Below are 24414 nucleotides of genomic sequence, written 5' to 3'. Positions count from 1 at the left end.
GAAAGACATCTACTTCTGCTTCATTGACTATGCAAAAGCCTTTGACTGTGTCGACCACAGCAAACTATGGCAAGTTCTTAAAGAAATGGGAGGGCCTGATCACCTCATCTGTCTCCCGAGAAATCTCTATGTGGGACAAGAAGCTACAGGTAGAATGGGATGTGGAACAACTGATTGGTTCAAAATTGGGAAAGGAGTACGGCAAGGATGTATATTGGCTCCCTGCTTATTTAACTTACATGCAGAATTCATCATGCGAAAGGCTGGGCTGGATGAATCCCAAGCCGGAATTAAGATTGCTGGAAGAAATATCAACAACCTCAGATATGCAGATGACACAACCTTGATGGCAGAAAGTGAGAATTAAAGAACCTTTTAATGAGGGTGAAAGAGGAGAGCGCAAAATATGGTCTGAAGCTCAACATAAAAAAAATCTAAGATCATGGCCACTGGTCCCATCACCTCCTGGCAAATAGATGGGGAAGAAATGGAGGCAGTGAGAGATTTTACTTTCTTGGGCTCCATGATCACGACAGATGGTGACAGAAGTCACGAAATTAAAAGATGCCTGTTTCTTCAGAGAAAAGCAATGACAAACCTAGACAACATCTCAAAAAGCAAAGACATCACCTTACCAACAAAGATCCGTATAGTTAAAGCTATGGTTTTCCCAGTAGTGATGTATGGAAGTGAGAGCTGGACCATAGAGAAGGCTGATCGCCAAAGAATTTATGCTTTTGAATTATGGTGCTGGAGGAGACTCTTGAGAGTCCCATGGACTGCAAGAAGATCAAACCTATCCATTCTGAAGGAAATCAGCCCTGAGTGCTCACCGGAAGGACAGATCCTGAAGCTGAGGCTCCAATACTTTGGCCACCTCATGAGAAGAGAAGACTCCCTGGAAAAGACCCTGATGTTGGGAAAGATGGAGGGGACAAGGAGAAGGGGAAGACAGAAGACGAGATGGTTGGACAGTGTTCTCGAAGCTACCAGCATAAGTCTGACCAGACTACGGGAGGCAGTGGAAGACAGGAGTGCCTGGCGTGCTCTGGTCCAGGGGGTCACAAAGAGTCGGACACGACTAAACGACTAAACAACAACAACAGCTCCTCCCACTTTTTTCCTTGGTCACACCCACTTTTGACTCTGGACCTGCCCCTTGCCACCACATGACCCTTGGGAAGATTGTCCAAGAAGGAGCTCAGTCCTTTTGTTGAAAAGAGCCCTCAGCCACTGGTTTAGTGAGTAACACTAGCATACCCTTTGGAACTTCCTGCCTCTTGACACCAGGCAGCAAACTTTGCTCTATTCTTTTCTGCACTGGCCTAAAACAGTTTTGCTAAGGCAGGTCTATCGAGACATTATGTGTGTTTTCTCTCTTTTTAGATGTTTTGATTTCAATCATCTTTTGACAGTTTTTTTTTTAAAAAAATCAAGTGGTATATAATTTTTGTTCAATGAAAATAAGAAATACAATAACAAAATTTATATACCGCTTGGTGTGGGTTTTTTTTTTTAAAAAAAGGAACTAAAAACTACTAAGCGGTTTATGATATAAAGCATTAACAATATCAATAAAAGCAGGTTATTCAATTAAAATAAGAAATACACTCAGGCGACAAGGTAAAAAAGAAATGGGATTGCTTTAAAAACTGCCTGGCAAAATATGGTTCCGAAAACAATACTTGGTTGTGTTTAGATTAATCTCACAGATATAATGAAAAAAAACTGATTTTAATAAATGAATACAGAATATTTGTTGAATACAGAATAAGTGTTGAAGCCGCAAAGAGATAGAGGGAAGTCAACTAATAAAACAGGGATTCAAACTAGTTTTCCGGAACAGAAAGAAAGTGACTGCACAGAAAGGAAGAAAAGAAAGATTATAAATGTATTTCTTTCTGAGAACCTGGCCTGTAGAATATTCAAATTACTGTTTGTATCCTTTGAAGAAACTTGACTAATTCGTTTTCGTTTTTTATTATTCATCTTTTTTCTTTCTTTTCCTTTTCCTTTCTTTTATATTTTTCCTTTTTTTCCTTTTTGAATATTTGGATGTCATGTTTAACTTACGCTTTCTCTGTAATTTTTAAAACTGTGATAAAGATAATAAAAAAGGGGAGAGGGAAGAAAATAAAATACAGTTTCCCCCCCTCTCTCTCCCACCCCTCCTTTTCATCGCAGGTGGCTTCCATCCATCCAGAATGCAGAATATTCCAACAGCTTATGAAAGATGAGAGTCGATGCTTGTTGGAAAATGAAACTCTCTTACCAGATTTTAAAGGTAACAGGCGTGAGCCCAGTCCTATATAAATATTCACCAAGTTGCAGCAGCAACCTGGGTGGAATAGATGAGCCATTGACTTGGTCCAGCGGGCTTTTATTCTGCTGGACCCTGTAAAGCCATTATTCATCATTCTGGATAGTAGGAGTCTTCAATCTGACACTGAGTTTTCTCCTTAGGATGTTCAGGAATTTGGGATGGACTAAGTTGCTGGCCCAAAGCTACCTTTGGAGAGACGGTGACGCTTGCCTGCCCAGGATTTTTTGAAGAAATCACCAGCATACATGGCAAGACCCTTTTAAAAAAATCTCCCTCCTTTGTATTTCTCTGTCAGAGCTCATGTGGGTCACAGAGGGAAACGGTGCAGTTTATTTTTTAAAAAAACTCATTTTTATTTGGTTTTTCCAATATAGATTTATAACAAAACCAAATACATTTCTGTACACAGAGATTGCCCAGAATCTCGAGACCTTCCTCCATCCCCCCTAATGTCTGTTAGGATATTTCCGTTCCACCTTAAAAGGGAGCAGGCTTTGTGAGTCAGAGTCTGCGCATGTCCTGTTCACAGGATGTTTATGTTTGCTATTGCTTTCGTTTTCTCTCTCTGTCGGAGACACTGACACAGGCAGTCATGTCTTTCTTTGTGCTGATCAACGCTGAATAAAGCTTGTAAATAATGCTCTCCTGCATGCAACTTTTGGCTGTGCATTATCTGCTGATAGAGTGTGCATGAGCTCTAGAATGTGGCAAGTTTTTTTCCTAGAAACTCATGTCGCTAATTGCTGATACTGGGTGCCTACGGGAGATCGATGGATCGTCCGGCAGACGGCTTGGGGCCATGATGGACTTTATCTCCCTGGCAGTATCCCAACAATGTCAACGTTTTCAACTGCATATTATATCATAATCTATATTTCATATCTATCCATATTGTCTGTAGTATCTGTTACATTACAAGTGAGTTTAGAAGCCTGCTGATGCTTTCATCTGCTTACAGTGGTCTTCTAAATAAATTACAAATTTCCCCCATTCTTTCTTAAAGTTTTTATCCAAGAGGGAAATGGTGTATTTTAAATACAGTGGCTGTGAAGATTGGAGACAAATTCAGTTTGATTCCCACCTTCACGGGTATTATATAAGGTCAACAAGCCCCCTATTGGCTACCCAGGTCACCTGACACCTTTTGGGCTGACCGTTTACAGTTCCTGTTCCCACCTCGCCAGGGGGCGCTGAGCAGCAGCCAGGATCGGGCCAGCTAGTCTCTCCCCTAGTAAGCTGGGGTTTGTTTTGCTTTTTACAATCAAGTGGTTGTATAAATCTTATGAAATAAGGTACCTGCCCCTCTCCCCAGCTACCAGAATCCCCGGTTCATGCCCATTAGTGTTTTAGGTTCTCCAGATATTGCCATCTCGATTTACTGGCGACATTGTTCTAGGATAGAATGTGTTAACGTTAGAGCTTCACAGTGATATTTTTTTGCAGGGTTCCTGCACAGAAATTGCACTCCAGGCCTTTACTGGTCAGAGCCATTCCCCCCATATCCAGTCGCCTGTGGGTTTGAAGAGAGTTTTACAAAGGGGCCAGAAGATCAGGTCAGTCAAGCTTCTAAAACTGCACCAAATATTCTCCCGTTTCAACATTTGAACCAAAACTAGACACGCTGGTGGCTTTCCTGCCAGCGCATTTGCACTGCGCCTGCCCTCTTCATCACTTTGCCCTTGCCCTGTTCGCCTAGAAAGCAGAGTGACGTGGCTGACAGGTGGCCAAGAGCGTGTGGCCATTGTTCCCCATTAAGCGCCCTGAATCTTCCCCCGTTCAGTTTCCTTGGATGACTTTGGGAGCATGAGGTGAAGTAAGTGACTGGAGGGGACAACAAGAAGGAGCGTCACTAGGGAGCTGCAGTTCTGAAGGTGGCCTCAGCTGGTGGTCCAAAGCATCATTGGGATCAGATTGGCAATGGGTCTTTTTGGCCCTTGGTCAAATGCCCACGCCAAAGCTAGCCTTGAACAGAAGAGAAAGTACTGAATGCAGAAGTTGGTCATCCTTAGCCTAGATGCATGAAAACAAGCAAATGTGCATCAAATGTGGAAGGGAAGGTCTTCTCATCATAGTCCTGTGCTGCTCAGTCATGGCAAAGCTCAGTGGAGGGAGAAGCCAGCCAACCAGCCGAATCTCAGGGGAGTATTGCCTGGAGGCAGAGTCTGTATACAAGGTTCAGTCCAGTCCTAAGGTCAGGAGTATCTCAGTTCACGTAGTCAGATGATCTAGGGGTCAGGAAAGCTGAGGGTCTAAGGTCACAAGAAGCAGCAAGGTCTGGCCAGGAATGACGAATGTTGTTTCCAGCAACAGACTGAGGTTGGAAACCCTGCTTAAGAAATCTGGAGCCAGCTGGTTCTCCTCAAGATTAAGAAGGCTGATCATCAGCAGGTGGAGTCACTCTGCCTGCTGCTCTTTCAGGCTGCTGTTCAGCAGGTGAAGCCAACTCCTGGCCCATGACACTTCTTCTTCTTCTGTCTTCTACACAATGTCCTCCTCCTCCGTGGTTGCCAAGGGAAACGGGGTTTTAACTCTGAAAGATGTGTCCTCCTCATGTGCCTTCATTTCTGAATGTTCTCTTTCCCTCCACAGAAATCATACTATTCAACATTCTGGCACATCTACACGGCAGGCTATGCAACTTCCCTAGCTTCGCTCATTACAGCTCTACTCATCTTCACCTTCTTCCGGTAAATGCTGCCTTTCAGAGACAGCACCCAGCTCTACACTTATCTCATCCTCCCCTGGGATTTGAACTAAACTGCTTTCCCTCTTCTTCTAAACATATATATATATCCCATGATACGTTTGAGTTTTCCTCAAGCCATGTGCTTCTGGGGTCTATAGCTTAGCTGCATCATGTAGTCTTTGCCAGACTTAGATGGGGAGCGGAATAGCTCCGTTGGACTCCATCACAACCCTGGGCACCTCCGGACTGCCACAATTTTGCAGGTGGAATTCAAACGTGTGCTGGAAAATTAGTTTTTCACATTTAAAGCGGATTAAAGAGCTCAGTCACCTTTGTACAACAAAACCACTTTAAAAATAGAAACTCCTTTGAGGTTAGGGAAGTGATGGGGAAATGTGGAATGGATGAGCAATGAACAGGATGGCATGTAAGCACCCCACAAGCTAATCAAGAAGAATGATAAATAAAGACTGAACGTAGTCTAAGTGCCTCACAGAGATGGACAAGAAATTTAATTTACATTCATTGAATCATACAATTGTAGATTTAGAAGGGACCACATGGGCCATCTAGTCCACCCTCTGCAGTGCAGGATTTCCCCCCCCCCCAAGGTGTGGCTCAAACTCCAAGAGAACTGAAACACAGCCATCTAGTGTGTGAGAGAGTCAGTGTGGTGTAGTGGTTAAGAGCGGTGGACTCATAATCTGGTGAACCGGGTTCACGTCTCCGCTCCTCCACATGCAGCTGCTGGGTGACCTTGGGCTAGTCACACTTCTCTGAAGTCTCTCAGCCTCACTCACCTCACAGAGTGTTTCTTGTGGGGAGGAAGAGAAAGGAGAATGTTAGCCACTTTGAGACTCCTTCGGGTAGTGATAAAGTGGGATATCAAATCCAAACTCTTCTCTTCTTCTTCTAAATTGGCACTTCTCTGAATTTTGTGTTGCAGTCCTCCAGCCAAGTGTGCATATAAGGGCTTAGCAGCACTTGACTTTCCTCTGCACTTTCCAGCTCCATATCTGAGTGCTCACTCACTCACATTCTTTCTTTTTGCTCCAGAGCTTTCCCCAGGAAAATCCACTCTTTAGTGTTGAGTCGGAGCAAATGGCAATCTGTGGGGAAATCAAATTGATATTGGTTGCACTTCAGCTTTTAAAGAGTGCTTTTTCCTGGGGGGAAATCCAGGGTGAGAATAAAGCACTCAGACACAGTGCTTTAAAGCACTGGAAAACATGAGGGAACAAGAAAGTAACATTATTTAAATGCTGGTTGAAACAACATACAAAAATGCACTGCATTGTGGGGGATTGCTTTGCACATTTGTGGATTAGGAGAAGTTCGAAATAAAATGCTGATGATTCTTCATGAGGTCTTTTAAAGAAATAAATCACCAGCGGATCTGGAAATGTGGAGAAGGGACCATAAAGTTGGAAAAATTAGAAACTGAGAGGAGCTGATATTGACAGAATCTCCTACCAGTAACCTCCTTGTAAGCTAAATCCCTTTTAAAGATACCCAAGTTGGTGGCCATTCCTATCATTCCTGCAGCCCAAAGCCACCATTTAGGTGCCCTGAAAGCAGAATTCAGCTCAATTCAGCCAGTTTATGTCGGCCTGCAAAACTGACAATCTGCTTTCCTGCCCCTTCCAGGAAATTCCACTGCACACGGAATTATATCCACATGCATCTGTTTGTCTCCTTCGTCCTGAGGGCAGCTGCCGTTTTCACAAAAGACACCATTTTGTTCTCCGACGACAGCATGGACCACTGCCTGATGTCAACGGTATGCATCTGACCCGCTTTTGAAAATAATATTTTACACAAAAGCTTTGTCGAAATATATTTTTTTAAAAATTGTTGTTGTTTAGTCGTTTAGTCATGTCCAACTCTTCGTGACCCCATGGACCAGAGCACGCCAGGCACTCCTGTCTTCCACTGCCTCCCGCAGTTTGATCAAACTCATTCTGGTAGCTTTGAGAACACTGTCCAACCATCTCGTCCTCTGTCGTCCCCTTCTCCTTGTGCCCTCCATCTTTCCCAACATCAGGGTCTTTTCCAGGGAGTCTTCTCTTCTCATGAGGTGCCCAAAGTATTGGAGCCTCAGCTTCAGGATCTGTCCTTCCAGTGAGCACTCAGGGCTGATTTCCTTCAGAATGGAGAGGTTTGATCTTCTTGCAGTCCATGGGACTCTCAAGAGTCTCCTCCAGCACCATAATTCAAAGCATCAATTCTTTGGCGATCAGCCTTCTTTATATATATATAAAATAAATTGTCCAGTAGCACCTTAGAGACCAACTAAGTTTGCTCCTGGTATAAGCTTTTGTGTGCATGCGCACTTCTTCAGATACCATAAGCACGCAAAATATTATACCAAGAACAAACTTAGTTGGTCTCTAAGGTGCTACTGGACAATTTATTTTAATTTTTTAAATATATTTTGACTGCGTCAGACCAACATGGTTTCCTACCTGAAACAAAAGCTTAGTGTTTGCAGAAGGAGTGGGCTATGAGGTTTTTCAGACATGGCTTCTGTTTTGCTTTCGTGAGGGGGAAAGGATGGCTTTGACCTTATTCAACATGGCCATTTCATGCTTCCTGATTTCCCTAGTGGGTAAGAATTCTTGGGGGCAAACTCAGTTCGCTTTGTGGGGTGAGAGTACCAGGGAGACTCCACTGCCCTTTCTGGGGAAAAAGGGGGGGGGGAGAATGTACAGACTGGAAGCATGAGCAGAATACTAGTCCCAAGCAAAACCAGTCCATCACTTCCTCAAGAGCAGAAAAGTTCTTTCCGTCAGCAGAAAGCTTCACTTACCAACCTTTCCCAGTTGTGACTGGGATGCTCTCCCCAGGGCGGTCCACCTGGTGCCATCACTGACAGCCTGTGGCCATTTTTCAGCTGCTGAGGTTTCCCATTGTATGAGCTGTTTGACAGTGGAAGGTGGTCGATTCTCCTTCTTTGGACGTTTTCAAACAGAGATTGGATAGTCAACCATCAAGGATTCTTTAGCTGCGATTCAGATGACGAGGGCTGGATTTAGGTTTGATGAGGCCCTAAGCTCCTGAAGGTAATGGGGCCCTTTATATGTCCAGCTGTCCTTTGTCAACAACAAATTGTCACTGTTTTTTGTGTTGAATATATGCTATATGGTAATTTATGGCCCCAATAGGTATCTCAAGCCATTTGCACATGTTGCCATGCAACCAGTCTATGCAGAATGTAGGCACCCTATATATAGAAAGGAGCAAACCAGTGATATTTTAGGGAGCAGGCTAGCAGGCGGGGCCCATTACGTACATCATAGGAGCCTACACAACACAAAACACTGTTGCTGTATGTAGGTTTCATTTTATTTATTTTTTATCTCATATTTTGGAAATGTACATCCAGGTTTTTTCCCCTTTAAATTTTTTTTGGGGGGGCCCAAGAGAGTGGGGCCCCCTACTTCCGGGTTAGCGTGAACAGCAAATGGCGGATTCCCTCCGAGCTCCGGAGGGAATCGGCTCAGTGGAAGAGGGGTCCTGCCGCGGCGGTGACGCGGGGACCCTCAGAAACCACAGGCGCGGATGCCTGTGGACTTGGTGACTCGGCGAGCACCATTTGCGCCCCCTCCGACCTGCAAAGAAGCCTTTTTTTTTCAAGGCTTCGGAGCGGGTGGCGGAGAGCGGCGTGGTGCTGTGAGTAGACCGCTTCTTCCACCGAGTGAAGCCGCAAGCCATAGCTGGAGAGCGCTGACTTCTTTCCTTGATTATTCGGACTCCAAAAGTGACAAGCCGTGAGTAATACGGAATTTGGAATTAAAAATTTACTTTGAATTCGGTACGACCGGGGGAAGCGCCAAAAGGAAGTCCGCCTCCCCCCCCCTTGCAGACATCTTAAAGCAAGGATTAAAAAAACTAAGATCGAGAGACTGTCTTTTTCTCTTCGGGATAAAACTCTTAATTTCATGACTTGGATCGTTTCATTTTATTTATTTTTTATCTCATATTTTGGAAATGTACATCCAGGTTTTTTCCCCTTTAATTTTTTGGGGGGCCCCCAAGAGAGTGGGGCCCTAAGCTATAGATTGTTCAGCTTATACGTAAATCCGGCACTGCAGATGACCTTTGGGATCCCATCCAACTCTCCGATTCTATGATTTTATAATGATAATCATCCCTGCCAGGAGAAGAAAAAGGTCACAGCCCTCGGTCGAATGTTGCTCTGCAGAAAACATTACCTGGTGAAAGAACCTCCTTGTCTGAAATGAAACTTGATTTGTCCTGTAGGTGGCATGCAAGTCTGCGGTGGCTTTCTTCCAGTTCAGCATTCTAGCCAACTTCTTCTGGTTGCTGGTCGAGGGCATGTATCTGCAAACCCTACTGATGCTGACCTTTGTGTCGGACAAACAATACGCATGGAGTTTCATCCTGATTGGCTGGGGTAAGTAGACGGCTTTGACTTCTGTGTCCAGGGCAGCTGTCTACCAGCTCCGTCTGGTACGCAGGCTGAGACCCTACCTGCCTGCACGCTGTCAGTCTCGCCAGAGTGGTACACGGTTATCTCCCGCTTGGACTACTGCAATGCACTCTATGTGACAAGACAGAAGTACTGTTTTGTGGGGTGTGGGGGACTCCCTGGTCCTGAATGGGGCAACTGTGCCCCTGAAGGACCAGGTGTGCAGCCTGGGAGTCATTTTGGACCCCCTCTGTTCATGGAGGTGCAGGTCAATTCTGTGTCCAGGGCAGCTATCTACCAGCTCCATCTGGTACACAAGCTGAGATCCTACCTGCCTGCACACTGTCAGTCTTGCCAGAGTGGTGCATGCTCTGCTCATCTCCCACTTGGACTACTGCAATGCGCTCTACGTGGGGGTACGTGGAGCGTCTCCACCCCCATCATTCTGCCCAGACACTGAGGTCCAGTTCTGAGGGCCTTCTAGTAGTTCCCTCACTGTGAGAAGCGAAGTTACAGGGAACCAGACAGAGGGCCTTCTCGGTGGTGGCACCTGCCTTGTGAAATGCCCTCCCATCAGATGTCAAGGAAATAAATAACTACAGTGGTGCCCCACAAGACGAATACCTCGCAAGACGGAAAACTCGCTAGACGAAAGAGTTTTCCGTTTTGGAGGTGCTTCGCAAAACGAATTTCCTATGGGCTTGCTTCGCAAGACAACAATGTCTTGCGAGTTTCTGCTGGTTTTTTCCCCCTCCCCCCTTTTTCTAAGCCGCTAAGCCGCTTATCAGCTGATCCGATCAGCAGATAAGCCGCTAAAAGCCGCTAAAAGCCGCTAATAGCGCTAAACGGCGCTAATCCGCTAATCCGTCAATGGGCTTGCTTCGCAAGACGAGAAAACCGCTAGACGAAGAGAATCACAGAACGGATTCTTTTCATCTTGCGAGGCACCACTGTATCTGACTTTCAGATGACATCTAAAGGCAGCCCTGTTTAGGGAAGTTTTTAATGTTTGATGTTTTATCATGTTTTTATATTCTGTTGGTAGCTGCCCAGAGTGGCTGGGGAAACCCAGCCAGATGAGCAGGGTATAATAATAATAATAATAATAATAATAATAATAATAATAATAACAACAACTATTATTATTATTATTTATTGACATTCCCTCTCACCTAACTGAACTGGATTCCAAATTCTTCCTCCCACCCCCTGCTAAGATCGGCAAGCACACTTGGTGTTTTTGCATCAAGCCAAGGGTGATGAACTCCAGATTTTGTTGGACTATGATTTCCATCAACCTCCATTGGCCATGCCAATGCTGATGGGAATTGAAGTCCAATCTTCTGGAGGGAGAACTACATTGCATGCCACTGCGTTAAGTAAACCAGCACCTTATCCTTGCCTACGGGTTTGGGACACTTGGAGATGTCTTCTCTGCATCCAGTTGCGTTGGTGTGTCTCAGAATTTTCAGAAACAAATCAACTTCAGTAATTATTTCCCCTAGCAATTTGACTTCTCATCCTTACCTCTATGGTGTTTTTATTCCAACCCTTTTTTTCTACTGCGTTAGAGCGTGTTCTCCTTCACGGAGAGCACGTGTTGCGGTGGGGGCTGCCAGGACACTCCAAAGTTGGGGGCGGGCTAATTGATCGTTGGCCACTGATGCGATTGGGGCTTCCCTTGTTGTTGGGAAGAAGTTAATGTTGCCATTTGTTGATTGACAGCCAGAAATGCTAAAACTCCTTGCACGAGGCTAGGGCTTCCTCTTTTCGCCCGTGCATCGGATTGTCTGTCCCTCCCTCCCTAGAATAGGGTTGTTTGCTTTGACCTTGCTATGCCTGTCATGGGGTAGTCTGCTTTGGGGCAGGGGCCTGGTGGGAATTTTGTCCATCTGGCTGACTGGCTGGGGCCATTTGATTTTTGCCTACTGCGTAGCAGATCGTCACAACTTGTAAGGTTCGCGGTTAGGCATTGGTTTATGGTTTGGTTGGTTGAGGGGCATGGATTGGCTGTGCCTGCCCCTCTAATGCTGCTGCTGCAAGAGTATTCCATTAAAGGAATCGGGGGCTAACTATTGATTGTCCACTCTGTCAAGGGGGCTCGGGCCATAGCAATGAGCTCCTGGTTGCATTTGGGGAGGTTCCCTGCTCCGACGCTACCCCCAAGTGTATTCCCCTTATCTGACTTTCGCATTGTGCGGAATGTCAGTCTGTCCCCCATGGTGGGGGCAGACAGTCGCAACCAATGCCTAAGCAACCACTCACAAATTTGTATTTTAATAAAGTTGTGGCCAAAATTATGCCAAAAATCTTAAACAAAACTTCTGTGTCATGTGTGAGTTATTGGGGTGGCCCTGGGGACCTCGACACGCAACATACTTTAATCTAATACATATTTCCTCTTTTACAATCATAATCCTTTCCCTTCTGCTGCTCATATTTTGACTCCTGACTGTGATTTCATTTACCAGGCGTTTATTAGGGCTTTCTTGAGCAAAGCATAGCTGATTCATTGGATGAGTTTTAGTGGATTTGTTGATCCGGCCCTGTGATTAAGGTGTGTGCATTCATTTCTTGACAAATAAAAATGGAATCAAACAGATCCTCTTTTCATTTTTTGTGAAATAAATGGCAAGGGTATGATGGATTGATTACAGTGGTGCATTGGGTTGCATATGCTTCAGGTTACAGACTCCACTAACCCAGAAATATTACCTCGGGTTAAGAACTTTGCTTCAGGATGAGAACAGAAATTGTGCAGCGGCAGCAGGAGGCCCCATTAGCTAAAGTGATGCTTCAGGTTAAGAACAGTTTCAGGTTAAGAATGGACTTCCGGAATGAATTAAGTATGTAACCAGAGGTACCACTGTAATTGCATTTATATAATATAGTCCACCTTTTACTCCAAGGAGTTCAAGCTGGAGTGCAGGGAACTCCCTCTCCTCATTTAAATGGCTCAGGACCGCAATACCTCAAGGACCGCCTCTTTCCATATAAAGCTACCTGGACCCTGAGTTCATCCTCTGAGGCCCGTCTTCATGTGCCTCCTCCACGAGAGATCCAGAGGGTGGCAACATGAGAACGGGGCCTTCTCTGCAGTGGCTCCCCCTCTGTGGAATGCTCTCCCCAGGGAAATTTGCCTTGCGCCTTCATTATACACCTTTAGGTGCCAGGCAAAAACGTTCCTTTTCAACCAGGCCTTTGCCTGACGAGCTACATCCTATGCCCTTTTAAAATGTGCTTTTTTGGGGGAGGGGCTATTGTGTTGTTGTTTATCTTTTCATTATGTATTTTGTGGTTTTATATCTTGATTTTATTATATTTTACTTTTACCTATGACTGTTATTTAATCTGCTCTCCCCCCTTTGTTTCAGGAGCACCAGCGATCATAACATTGATCTGGATCTTGAGCAGGATTTACAAACAGAATACTGGGTGATTTATTAATTTTTTTTGCTGCTAGATTTTCACAAAATGATTACAGGGAGATGTTCCAAGTTTTCATTCAGTCTCAGAAATTTAAATGCTGAAATTTTAAAATGGGGGGGGGGCAAGGTCTCCGGAGATGAAATTAATGGAAGTGATAAAGGGGGGGGGGTTATATTCAGGTTTGCTTGCAATTTAAAGAGAAGTTCATCCAACCAAGACACAACTATTCTTCAAAATCTGCACTTCTCTGAATTTTGTGATGCAGTTCTGTACACAAACCATGTACAGTGGTGCCTCGCAAGACGAAAAGAATCCGTTCTGTGATTCTCTTCGTCTAGCAGTTTTTTCGTCTTGCGAAGCAAGCCCATTGACGGATTAGCAGATTAGCGCTATTTAGCGGCTTTTAGAGGCTTTTAGCGGCTTATCTGCTGATCGGATCAGCTGATAAGCGGCTTAGCGGCTTAGAAAAAGGGGGGGAAGGGAAAAAAAACCAGCAGGAACTTGCAAGACATTGTCGTCTTGCGAAGCAAGCCCATAGGAAATTTGTTTTGCGAAGCACCTCCAAAACGGAAACCCTTTCGTCTAGCGAGTTTTCCGTCTTGCGAGGCATTCGTCTTGCGGGGCACCACTGTATACAAAAATGGACCTATTAGGGAAGATGCATTTAATATGTGCATTAAAATACATATATTATAAAAATAACACAAAATGCATTTTATTATGAAACATTGCCTGCAGGAATTGTTACTGTCAGGGGATGATTAGCTGCTTGTGCTTAAAATTGTGCCCCTTCAGAGTTTGTGCGGCCCCACAAACCTCTGTGTGTGACAGAGCTCCTCAGACATGTCTGCTCTAGTCACTAGTAGAGTCTGACAGTGGCTGCCTGCGGAAGCGCTTCCAGCAAAGAAGTTCCTTAACGGAAACGCGTCTCCTGGACTCACGACGTGGCAGCTTCCGGCGAAGCATGGGTCTCCCTGCAGTTGCTTCTGACACCTCCCCGCTATTTTCGCTGGATGTGTCTCTCACCCCTTTCTCTCCCCTGCTGTTTCCTGCCTGGGCTGCTGCGTCTCTCTCAGCATTACTGAGATCCTCCTCCAGAGACCCCTCGCTCCCCCTCCTTGTCCCTGCTTTGGCTGCTGACTCTCTCCCAGTCTCTGGGAGCCCTACCAACTCCCTTTCCTCTGATGTCAGTTCCCTGACATCCACCTCCCCTCCAGGGCCCCCTTCTCCCCCGCCCCTACTCTCTCCTCTGGGCGGTGAGGAGCTGAAACCCCGAAAAGAATCCTCTTCATCTTCAGACGTCTCGAACATTTCCCTCCATCGGTCTTCGTTCCGACTCGCTGAATCCTCCTCCACCTCGGAATCAGAGAACCCCTCCAACTCTTCTTCTTCGTCGGTGGTGGCGAAGTATTCCCTCCGGAACCTCGCCACTGGCTGGGGTTTACGAGGGAATCTCTGATGAAAAGTTTCAATCAAAACCTCGTCATCTACATCCTCTGCCCTGACCCAGGTGTTTTCCGACTCCGGCTCCCCTTCCCACATTACCAAATACTCTACTTGCTCTCCCTTCCACCTGGAATCGAGAATCTCCGCTACATGGTAGCTGTGTTCTTTTTCCTCCATAGCTGGTCCCCTATTGACCCTCCCCTCTCTGTCCCCTTTATACGGTGACAGCAACGACCTGTGGAACACTGGGTGCAACTTCATGTGGTTCGGTAACCGGAGTCTGAAAGCCACTGGGTTGACCTGTTGCGTGACTTCAAATGGGCCCAGCCTTTTGGGTCTTAACTTCTTACAACCTCCTTTGAATGGTAACCCTTGGGTGGACAGCCACACCTGGTCCCCCACCCTAATGCTTTCCCCTTCCCTTCTGGTTTTGTCTGCCTGCCTCTTATATTCCTCCTTCGCCCTGTTTAAATTAAGTTGGAGCTGGCGATGGATCGCTTCCATTTCTTCAACGAACTGTTCTGCGGCTGGAACGCTCCAGTTCTCCCCTTCCCCCCCTGGGAAGGCTCGGGGATGACACCCGTGATTAGCCAAAAAGGGGCTCATCCCCGTGGACACGTTCTCTGCATTGTTGTAGGCAAATTCTGCCAACGCCAGCTTCTCCACCCAATCATTCTCTCTGTCATTCACATAACACCTCAAATATTGCTGGAGGACACCATTAGCTCTTTCCGCCTGCCCGTTGGTTTCTGGATGACGGGCAGTTGAGAAATTCACCTCTACATGCAATAAGCTCATGAGCTTCCTCCAGAACCTGGAAGTAAATTGTTTCCCTCGGTCAGAAACCACCCTCAAGGGGGCGCCATGCAGCCTAAACACATTTTCCACAAACAATTTAGCGGTTTCTTCCGCTGTGACCGCATGTGAGCAGGCTATAAAGTGGGCCATCTTGGTTAACAGGTCTACCACAACCATGATGGCTGTTTTCCCTTTGGACCTGGGCAGATCAGTCATGAAATCTATTGCCACTGCCTCCCATGGCCTTTCCGGCGTGGGTAGTGGTTCTAATAAACCTGCCAGTGCCCGCCTCTCCCCCTTGGCTCGTTGGCATTGGTCACACCCTCTCACATACTCCCGCACATCTTCCCTGACCTTGGGCCACCAGAATTCCCTGGTAACCAGCCACATGGTTTTGTGTTGCCCAAAATGCCCTGCTGTGGGGCTATCGTGCAGTTGCTTGAGTACCTTTTCCCTCAATTCCCCTTCAGGTATGTATAACGCTCCCTTGTAGTACAACGCCCCGTTTCTCTCCTCAAAACCCCCGGGTTTGTCTCCCTCCCTCCTGAGACCCCTGAGTTTGTCCTGGGCGTATTCATCCTGCACCGTTCCCTCTACCAGTTCCCTTTGCCCCACCAATGCCGCCCCACACACCCAGCGGTCCTCGGGAATGACATGGGTCTCTTCGGGTGCACCCTCTCCCTCCAAATATTCAGGTTTGCGTGAGAGAGCGTCCGCCCTAACGTTCTCTGGGCCTGGTACGTAACAAATCTCAAAGTTAAATTTGGAGAACTCCTGGGCCCATCTCAACTGCCGTTGGTTGAGCACTCGCGCAGTTCTCCAATACTCTAGATTCTTATGGTCCGTGCACACTTGCACCTTCTGTTGTGCACCAATTAGCAGGTGCCTCCATCTCCGGAAGGCCTCATGAATCGCAAGAAGTTCCCGGTCGTACACCGTGTAGTTCCTCTCAGATTTGTTCAGCTTTCGCGAAAAGAAGGCACACGGTCGCCACTCTGACCCCTCCTTCCCCGGCTGCAGAAGAAGCACCGCCCCTATGGCTCTGTCAGAAGCGTCTGTTTCGACCCTCAGCTTTTTTTGTAAATCCACATGTAGAAGTTGTTCATCAGAGGCGAAGGCCCTTTTCAGTTCCTCAAACGCTCGCTCCGCCTCCCCCGTCCAAACAAACTTCTTTTTACTGCTGAGACAGTCCGTGATGGGCGCCGTCAGGTGGGCGAAGTTTCGGATGAACTTACGATAAAAGTTTCCAAACCCTAGGAACCTCTGCACATCCTTCTTGGTCTTGGGTGTTTTCCATTCCAGCACCGCTTGAACCTTGCCGGGGTCCATGGCCAACCCCTTGTCTGACAAGCGGTACCCCAGGAATTCCACCTCCTTGGTATGAAACTGACACTTCTCCAGTTTCACCCACAGCCTGTTGGCTTGCAGCCTGCTCAACACTTCTCTGACGTCTCTCACATGTTGCTCCTCATTCTCCGAATACACCAACACGTCATCTAAGAAGGCCACGCAATTCTTGTAGAGCAAAGGCCCCAGTACGTGGTTCATGAAGGCTTGAAAACACGCGGAGCCTGTTTGTAATCCAAAAGGCATAACGAGGTATTCAAATGCCCCCAAAGGGGTGAACATGGTGGTCTTCCATTCATCCCCTTTCCTTATACGTATCAGGTTGTACGCCCCCCTTAGGTCCAGCTTTGTAAAAATCTTTCCTTTCCGCACCCTGGTCAAAATATCATCAATCCTGGGCATAGGAAAAGCCGCCGGCTCTGTCACTGCATTTAACCGCCTAAAGTCACATACCAGTCTCGGCTTGTCCGTGTTTTTTTTATCCACAAAAAACACTGGGCTACCCCCCGCTGCCTTGGACTCTCTGATGAAGCCTCTCTTCAGGTTCTTGTCAATGAACGCTCGCAACTCCTGCATTTCCCTGTCTGACATGGCATACAACTTGCCTACAGGAAGCTGTGCTCCAGGGAGTAAATTGATCTGGCAATCAAAGGGCCTATGCGGGGGTAGTTGGTCAGCTTCCTTCTCGCTGAACACGTCGCTGAGATCAGCATACTGTGGTGGCACCTTCCCCTTTCCCATTACTTCAGTCCCTGCCAGGGTGGCTTGGGCCCCTGCTGACCCCTTTTCCCCCCTGCAGTGTTCTAAGCAATGTGCTGAACCGAAGGAAACCACTCTTTGATGCCAGCCCACCAGCGGATCATGTAAGGCTAGCCAGCTCATCCCGAAAATAATGGGAGCGCCTCCCAAGGTGGCCACATTAAACGCTATCAGTTCTGTGTGCCTTGCCACCCTCATTATCATTGGGACGGTCTGCAAGCTAACTCCTCCTCCCAACAGTTCCCTGCCATCGATCGTGGTCACCTGCAGGGGGTTGCTTAAAGGGATAGTCTGTATCTGATGTTCAGCAGCAAACTCCTTGCTCATAAAATTGCAGGAGCTGCCTGAGTCCAACAGCGCCTTTATTTTTAGGGGGTGTCCATTTTGCAGCTCTAGCGACACTTCAATCACTAGAGCAGGTCGAGGAGCTTCTGGCACGGGCACTTTCACTGCTCTTTGGCCTGGCTGCAGTGCCCTGACGGTGGCAACCAGGCGTTGGCTTTTACCTGCTCCGTTTCTCCCTGCTCTCCCCCCTCAACTGCTCCCACCATCCCTTGCCATTCCTTCCTCTGGGGGCATACTCTGGCAAAGTGGCCTGGCTGTTGGCAGAGATAGCATTTCCGGGCTCCCTTTCCCTCCTTCTTCGCCCCCTCACTGGGCTTTGAAACTGCGCGCGCGCGGGCTGTTCCGATTTCCATCGGCTCTGCCGGCGGGAAAGCTGGCTCAGGAATATCTGGAATGCGTAACTCCTTCCAACGTTCCCCTCTCCCTTCCCGCCTCTCCAAGGCTCTTGCCTCCTGGCGCGCTCCAATGGTCAGCGCAGATTTGGTCAGCTGATCCATAGACACCGCCCTGGGGCTCCTGGACAGCTCGTCTTTCACAGCCGAAGAAAGACCTTCTTCAAATAGCATCTGAATGGGTGCTGCCGATAAATCCCACCCCAATCTGTGAATCAGCATGGTAAATTCAGTCCAGTACTCACGGACAGATCTGCTTCCCTGCTTGCAAGCCATTAGCTGTCTGCGCACCACCCCTTCCTCAATATCGCTGGAAAACATGATATCCATTGCACGAAAGAATTTCATAGTGTCCTTTAGGATATCGTTGTGCGTTGCCATCAGGGGTCGAACCCAGTCCCGCGCCCCCTTCTCAAGATGCCCAATTACGAAAGCAACTCGCGATTCCTCATCAGGGAACTCATCAAACTGCACATTCAGGGCATATTGCATCTCGGTCCTAAAGGCATGGTAATCCTTGGGGTCCCCCCCAAACTTCTGCACCAATCCTGGTACCTTTCTGGGGAACTGAGTGGTTCTCCCCTTTTTGTCAGCATCCTGAGCCCTTCTCTCCTCGAGCCTCGCCGTCTGCAGCGCAAGTTGGACCTCCAGAGCTTGATACCTTTCTTCCAAGCTTGGACCAGCTCCAACCCCTGCCTCTCCGGTTCCGGCTGGGTTGCTCATGATGCTTTCTCCTGCACAGGCAGCGTACAAAGACTGTCAGACTGCTGTCAGGGGATGATTAGCTGCTTGTGCTTAAAATTGTGCCCCTTCAGAGTTTGTGCGGCCCCACAAACCTCTGTGTGTGACAGAGCTCCTCAGACATGTCTGCTCTAGTCACTAGTAGAGTCTGACAGTGGCTGCCTGCGGAAGCGCTTCCAGCAAAGAAGTTCCTTAACGGAAACGCGTCTCCTGGACTCACGACGTGGCAGCTTCCGGCGAAGCATGGGTCTCCCTGCAGTTGCTTCTGACACCTCCCCGCTATTTTCGCTGGATGTGTCTCTCACCCCTTTCTCTCCCCTGCTGTTTCCTGCCTGGGCTGCTGCGTCTCTCTCAGCATTACTGAGATCCTCCTCCAGAGACCCCTCGCTCCCCCTCCTTGTCCCTGCTTTGGCTGCTGACTCTCTCCCAGTCTCTGGGAGCCCTACCAACTCCCTTTCCTCTGATGTCAGTTCCCTGACAGTTACCTTAGCCAAAACCGCATGCAAAAATGTGATACTAAAGAGAAATTTGCATTATGATTCTGACAAATTTTCACAAGAATTTTTTTTAATGCAACAATTCCCGCAGAAATGCAGAGGACTGAATTCAATAATTATTTAAAAAGAGAAAACGAACACACAGTGAAATGGACAAATTTATCCATCCCTAATTTAGGGCACTACGACAACTGTGAATTGAGAATCGGGAATGGACATATCTCAGCACTGAGGACCTCCTTTGTGAGAAGGTTCCTGGATTGATCTCCAACATTTTGACATAGAGAGGTCCGATTTCTGAAACTCTTGAGAGGTGCTAACAATGAGCTAGATGGATCAGTTTGTGGGGATGATTAGGGAGGCAGGAGAGGATATGTTATTTAATGATATCCTTCCTAACTTGCGCTAGCAAGTTCCATATTCTAGCAGAGTTCCAAACATCCCCCTTTTTGAATTATGCAGCGATCAGCTTGTTGCTGACTCATCTGAGTCTTACTGTTAAAGATTCCTTCCTGGTAAAATCCCTTCTAATCCCTCTTAAAAAGAATAAACACAAGAATCTAATTAATGTTAATACAGTCATACCTCGGGTTGAAGTAGCTTCCTTTGGGATAAGTATTTTCGGGTTGCGTGCAGCGGCAACCCGGAAGTAACAGAGCACGTTATTTCCGGGTTTCGCCATTCGCGCATGTGCAGATGTTCAAAATGACATCACACACATGCGCAGAAGCGGCTAATCGCAACCTGCGCACACGCAGATGGGCGGGTGTGGGTTGCATTCACTTCTGGATGTGAACAGGGCTTCGGAACAGATCCCGTTCACATCCAGAGGTACCACTGTATAAAAGTAGTTTACTCACAGATTCATTCAGGGTCACAGACATATCCCTGAAGGCAGGCTTAGGTTACATAACAACTAGAACTATTCCATAAAGAAGTTAGTCCCAAGTGACTGTGACTAAGCAGTAACTTTTCCAAACGCACAGCAACATACAAAATGGAGAAGACACACTGATCAGAACATGGAGGCCATGTGCTCCTCCATGCTAGTGTTGGGATTTTTAAGCCTTATCAGGAGAAACTGGCCATTCTCTAGGCACCCGGCTTGATAATCTCCGGTTGACCTCCCTGTCTGCATTCTCCGGCAGGATACAGGCTAGGTCACGATCGGCGATCCTTCCCAGCGTGAGAAGAACACACCACTCTTCCCTGCCCCCCCAGCAGGGAAAAGAGATAGACAGAAATGTATTTACATGCCTTTATTTCTGTCTTTGCAGCATTACAGAAAAACACGTCTGCTCTCTTCAAACTCAAGCAGCCGAGAGACAAACTCCTCCTGTACTTCCTGTACAGCTCATATTACACTCTGAGCTAATTTCCGGTGCTTTGCACTGAGAACAGACTGTCCCTCTGTTTCCCATGGAACAGTCGCAACATTCCCATTATGTTTTGCTTTCAAGCTAGCAGCTCGCGGCCGCATTGCTTTCATATCGTAACATGTACAACAGACCTCACCCTTTTCAAGTCACATGTAATGGAAGTCTGTCCCAGCTCAGGAGGAAACAGGAAGTCTTCTCCTGAGTGGTACAAAACATCCCCTAATATGTCCACTGTAGGAATGTTGTACTTGATTTCAGTTTTACATCCCAGACAGTTGGTCATCTAAATCTCTTACCTCTCTCTGGTAATGATTCTTGTGTTAAAGGAAGCAGAAATATTAAGAGTGACTGATAGCTGAGACAAGAAGGAAGGGTTTTTACACTGGTATATATTGGTACCTTCTCAAACTAAATCTGTTCCGGAAGTCCATTCCAAAACCAAAGTGTTCCAAAACCAAGGTGTGATTTCCCATAGGAAGTAATGCAAAAGGGATTAATCCATTCCAGACTTTTAAAAACAACCCCTAAAACAGCAATTTAACATGAATTTTACTATCTAACGAGACTGTTGATTCATAAAATGAAAGCAATAAACAATGTACTGCAGTCACACCATCAATCAATTGGTAGCTGAACTGGGTTCCGCACAGTTACAAAAACGAAACGAAAGAGCCGCAAAAACAAAAACGCAAAATAAATAGCAAAAACAGACAGGCCTCAGCGTAACACTTGAAACGGAAGCGTGGCACTCAAAACGGAGCATGTTTGGCTTCCGAAAAAAGTTCACAAACCGGAACACCAAGGCGTTTGAGAGCCAAAGTACCACTGTACAAAGCACGACAGTCATCAAATGGCTGAGGAGGTGGAGGAAGTCTCTTCTTTCAAGGTAATAGACACAATTTGTTTCTTTTTTGTTGGCTCTTTTAGATGCTGGGATGATGATGAGGAGAGCTTTGCAGTCCTCTGGATCATCAAAGGACCCATCCTTTTAACTGTCATAGTGAGTCTTCCTTTTGATCAAATGAATGCTTTGAAAAACAGAAAGCCCAGCAATTCCCGTCAGTCATTGGGGGGGGGGTCACTGGGCTGTGTGCCGCCCTTGCGCCCTTTGAGATGTTAAGAACCTAAGGCCCCCCTCCTTCTCTATGAAGTGGGATATTGCTCAGTCAGGGTGAGGAATTCCTCCAATTTTTGTCTGTTTGATTTGGCTGAGGAAGTACACAGCTCCCTGATTACCATGGATGGAGATGGTTGTTTTTTGGCTGAATGTACCGATTATGGTTGCTTAGCCAGATGTTTGGGTACACAGCTCTGAACCACAGAAAACCTAGATTCCACATTCATGCAGAATGTCCTTGACAACCCCTTGCAACAGAACCATCTGTGTTACTAAATCAAGGCCTTGCAAGTTTGCAGGGGACTTGTCGGTCATCTAAAGGGACACGGGTGGTGCTGTGGGTTAAACCACAGAGCCTAGGACTTGCTGATCAGAAGGTTGGCGGTTCAAATCCCCACAACGGGGTGAGCTCTCGTTGCTCGGTCCCTGCTCCTGCCAACCTAGCAGTGCAAAAGCACGTCAAAGTGCAAGTAGATAATTAGGTACCGCTCTGGCGGGAAGGTAAACGGCATTTCCATGCGCTGCTCTGGTTCGCCAGAAGTGGCTTAGTCATGTTGGCCACATGACCCGGAAGCTGTACGCCGGCTCCCTTGGCCAATAAAGTGAGATAAGCTCCGCAACCCCAGAGTCAGTCGGTCACGACTGGACCTAATGGTCAGGGGTCCCTTTACCTTTACCTGTCGGTCATCTATCCCACATGAACTGTTCAGTAAAGGAGATCTAGAGAAAAACCAACCCCAATTACTGGTTTTCCAGCTTCTGGCTGAAGACCTTGAGTGGAAGAAAGCTTACTATCACCCCTCTAGGTACTTGGTTGTCTTCTTGCCATCAGAAATCTTCTCCAAATCTACCCTCTTGTTTTAGATTTCATAGAGAGGAAGGGCTGTATCTTACACTTGTTTCTCTCATTTGGATACAATCCGAGGTTATTTCTTGGTAAAGTAATGCGACCTGGAAATGTATTCACTAAGCTTTGGTGGATGCTGAGATTCCCTCTTGTCACTCTAGATGAACTTTGCTATCTTTCTCAACGTCATCCGGATTTTGGTGCAGAAATTGAAATCTTCAAAGACTGGAGGAAGGCATACAAGGCATTTTGTGTAAGTGGCCAAACCTTTCATCCTCACGAGCCGGAGAGGTTAGACCCCGATTGTACAGCATACACCAGGGTTGAGCAATCTGTGGACCTCCAGATGTTGATGGGCTTCAGCTCCTATTAGCCAACACATGGCCAAAGATCAGGGATGGTGGACATTGCAATCTAACAGCATCTGGAAGGCCACAGCTTCTCTGTCCATGCTGTACACTGTAAGCAGATTTCTGCCAAAGGTGTGGCTTATGTGGTAGTTGGGCAGATTCATGAAGCAGGAGGAAGGTTGAGTTGTCCCTGTACCACTCTGTGCATGGGTGAGACACCAAGAGCAGCTCTCTACCACCACCAGACCTGAACCTTGAATACCAACAGGGCTTGCTGCTGAGTTAAAATGTGTAAGTGTCAGAGACCGTGCTGAGTAGGAATGGTGGGAGTCTCCCCCTGCTCCTGATTCGGATCCTGAATCTTCCCAAGAGCAGGAGGACACAATAGATTGGGTATAGTGGTTTGCAGAGGGACATAGTTCAGAAGGCAGAAGTTGGGAAATATTGAATGCGGAACAGCTAGGACAGGGGTTGGCAAGATTTACTGGCCATGGGCCGGATCACTCCTATGGAAATTGTCCGTGGGCCAGACTGGCACAGCGCGATGCCGGAAATTGCATCTGCACATGTCCACGGTGCCGGAAATAACTTCTGTGCATGCCAAAAATTGCGCCTGCGCAGAAGCGATTTTCAGAGTCTGGTCATGCGCAGCCGCCATTTGTGGTGCCACTCGGCAAGTCCCCATGCCACGCTGTGCTGGTTTAGCGCAGTGCGCGGGGGACTTGCCGAGCGGGTGGCTCGGTTTGCGGGCGGCTCGTGGGCCGGTAAAATGGGCTTTTGTGGGCCGCATGTTGCTGACCCCTGAGCTAGGAGAAGAAACACAGGGAAAGAGAGGGTTAAAGATTCACAGTCTCTGGACAGCATTCACCCCCCTTCTCCAAAGTCTCAGACAGTTCAGAAAGTGGCAGAACAGAAAGCACAGAGGGTACAAACTCAGACGTAGGAGCGACAAAGTTTAATAGGGACAGAAGAGGGTGGAATCCTTAATTGGGAGCACCACCATTTTAGGAGATGTGTTCTTTGTTCTCTCGCTGTGATTATTAAAGTTTATAAGAAAACTCCTTTTACTTTGTTCTGCTTATCTACTGCCATGGGGGAGAAAGCCAATTCCCTGAAGCCTGACACAGTGTCAGGAGTCCAGGTTCCCAGGCTGGTAACCCAGTAAGCGTAGGCAATTAAAAAGGAGGATTTATTGCGAAAACAAACAGATAGCTCTGGACAGCTGTAACGCAGCTGCCAGCATCATCACTCAAATGGCCCTCCTGAAGACTGCTTCCGGTCTCTACAGAATATATTGAACTTTCACACCTTACATCTCTTGTTTTGCTTCCTAACAGCCCTCCCATTCGCCGACTCCTCAGATTTATTGGATCATCTCCCTCCTCTTCCTTTTCAGAGAGACTCTCTGTGTGTCTATTTGCACCTATTTGAGCTTCCAGAGAGCTTTGGCTGCGTTCTAGCCTGCTCTTCGCTACTGCCTTATCAGCTGGCCTGTCAATGTCAGGAAGAGTCGGAGTCTGCAGCTG

At 47.1% G+C, this 24414-nt stretch overlaps 2 protein-coding genes across 2 annotated transcripts in view; one reads left to right on the top strand and one right to left on the bottom strand.

Moving 5' to 3' along the window:
* The window catches only part of GHRHR (growth hormone releasing hormone receptor), a 443159-nt gene that overhangs the window by 3175 nt on the left and 415570 nt on the right, over positions 1-24414 (bottom strand). The gene's annotated exons all lie outside the window — the stretch shown is intronic.
* LOC309514973 (vasoactive intestinal polypeptide receptor 1-like) overlaps positions 1-24414 on the top strand; it is a 44575-nt gene that overhangs the window by 13102 nt on the left and 7059 nt on the right. Inside the window, exons 2-10 of the mRNA XM_082192520.1 lie at positions 2185-2284; positions 2464-2571; positions 3767-3876; positions 4913-5010; positions 6657-6789; positions 9273-9426; positions 12816-12876; positions 21502-21574; positions 22700-22791. Coding sequence (XP_082048646.1) covers positions 2185-2284; positions 2464-2571; positions 3767-3876; positions 4913-5010; positions 6657-6789; positions 9273-9426; positions 12816-12876; positions 21502-21574; positions 22700-22791 — 929 coding nt within the window. The remainder of the gene's footprint in view (positions 1-2184; positions 2285-2463; positions 2572-3766; positions 3877-4912; positions 5011-6656; positions 6790-9272; positions 9427-12815; positions 12877-21501; positions 21575-22699; positions 22792-24414) is intronic.

The sequence above is a fragment of the Podarcis vaucheri genome, assembly GCF_965113315.1.
Source record: "Podarcis vaucheri genome assembly, chromosome: 12".
In the NCBI taxonomy this organism is placed as follows: domain Eukaryota; kingdom Metazoa; phylum Chordata; class Lepidosauria; order Squamata; family Lacertidae; genus Podarcis; species Podarcis vaucheri.
The sequence above is the reverse complement of the archived record's forward strand: the minus strand, read 5'-3'. Positions and strand labels throughout refer to the sequence as shown.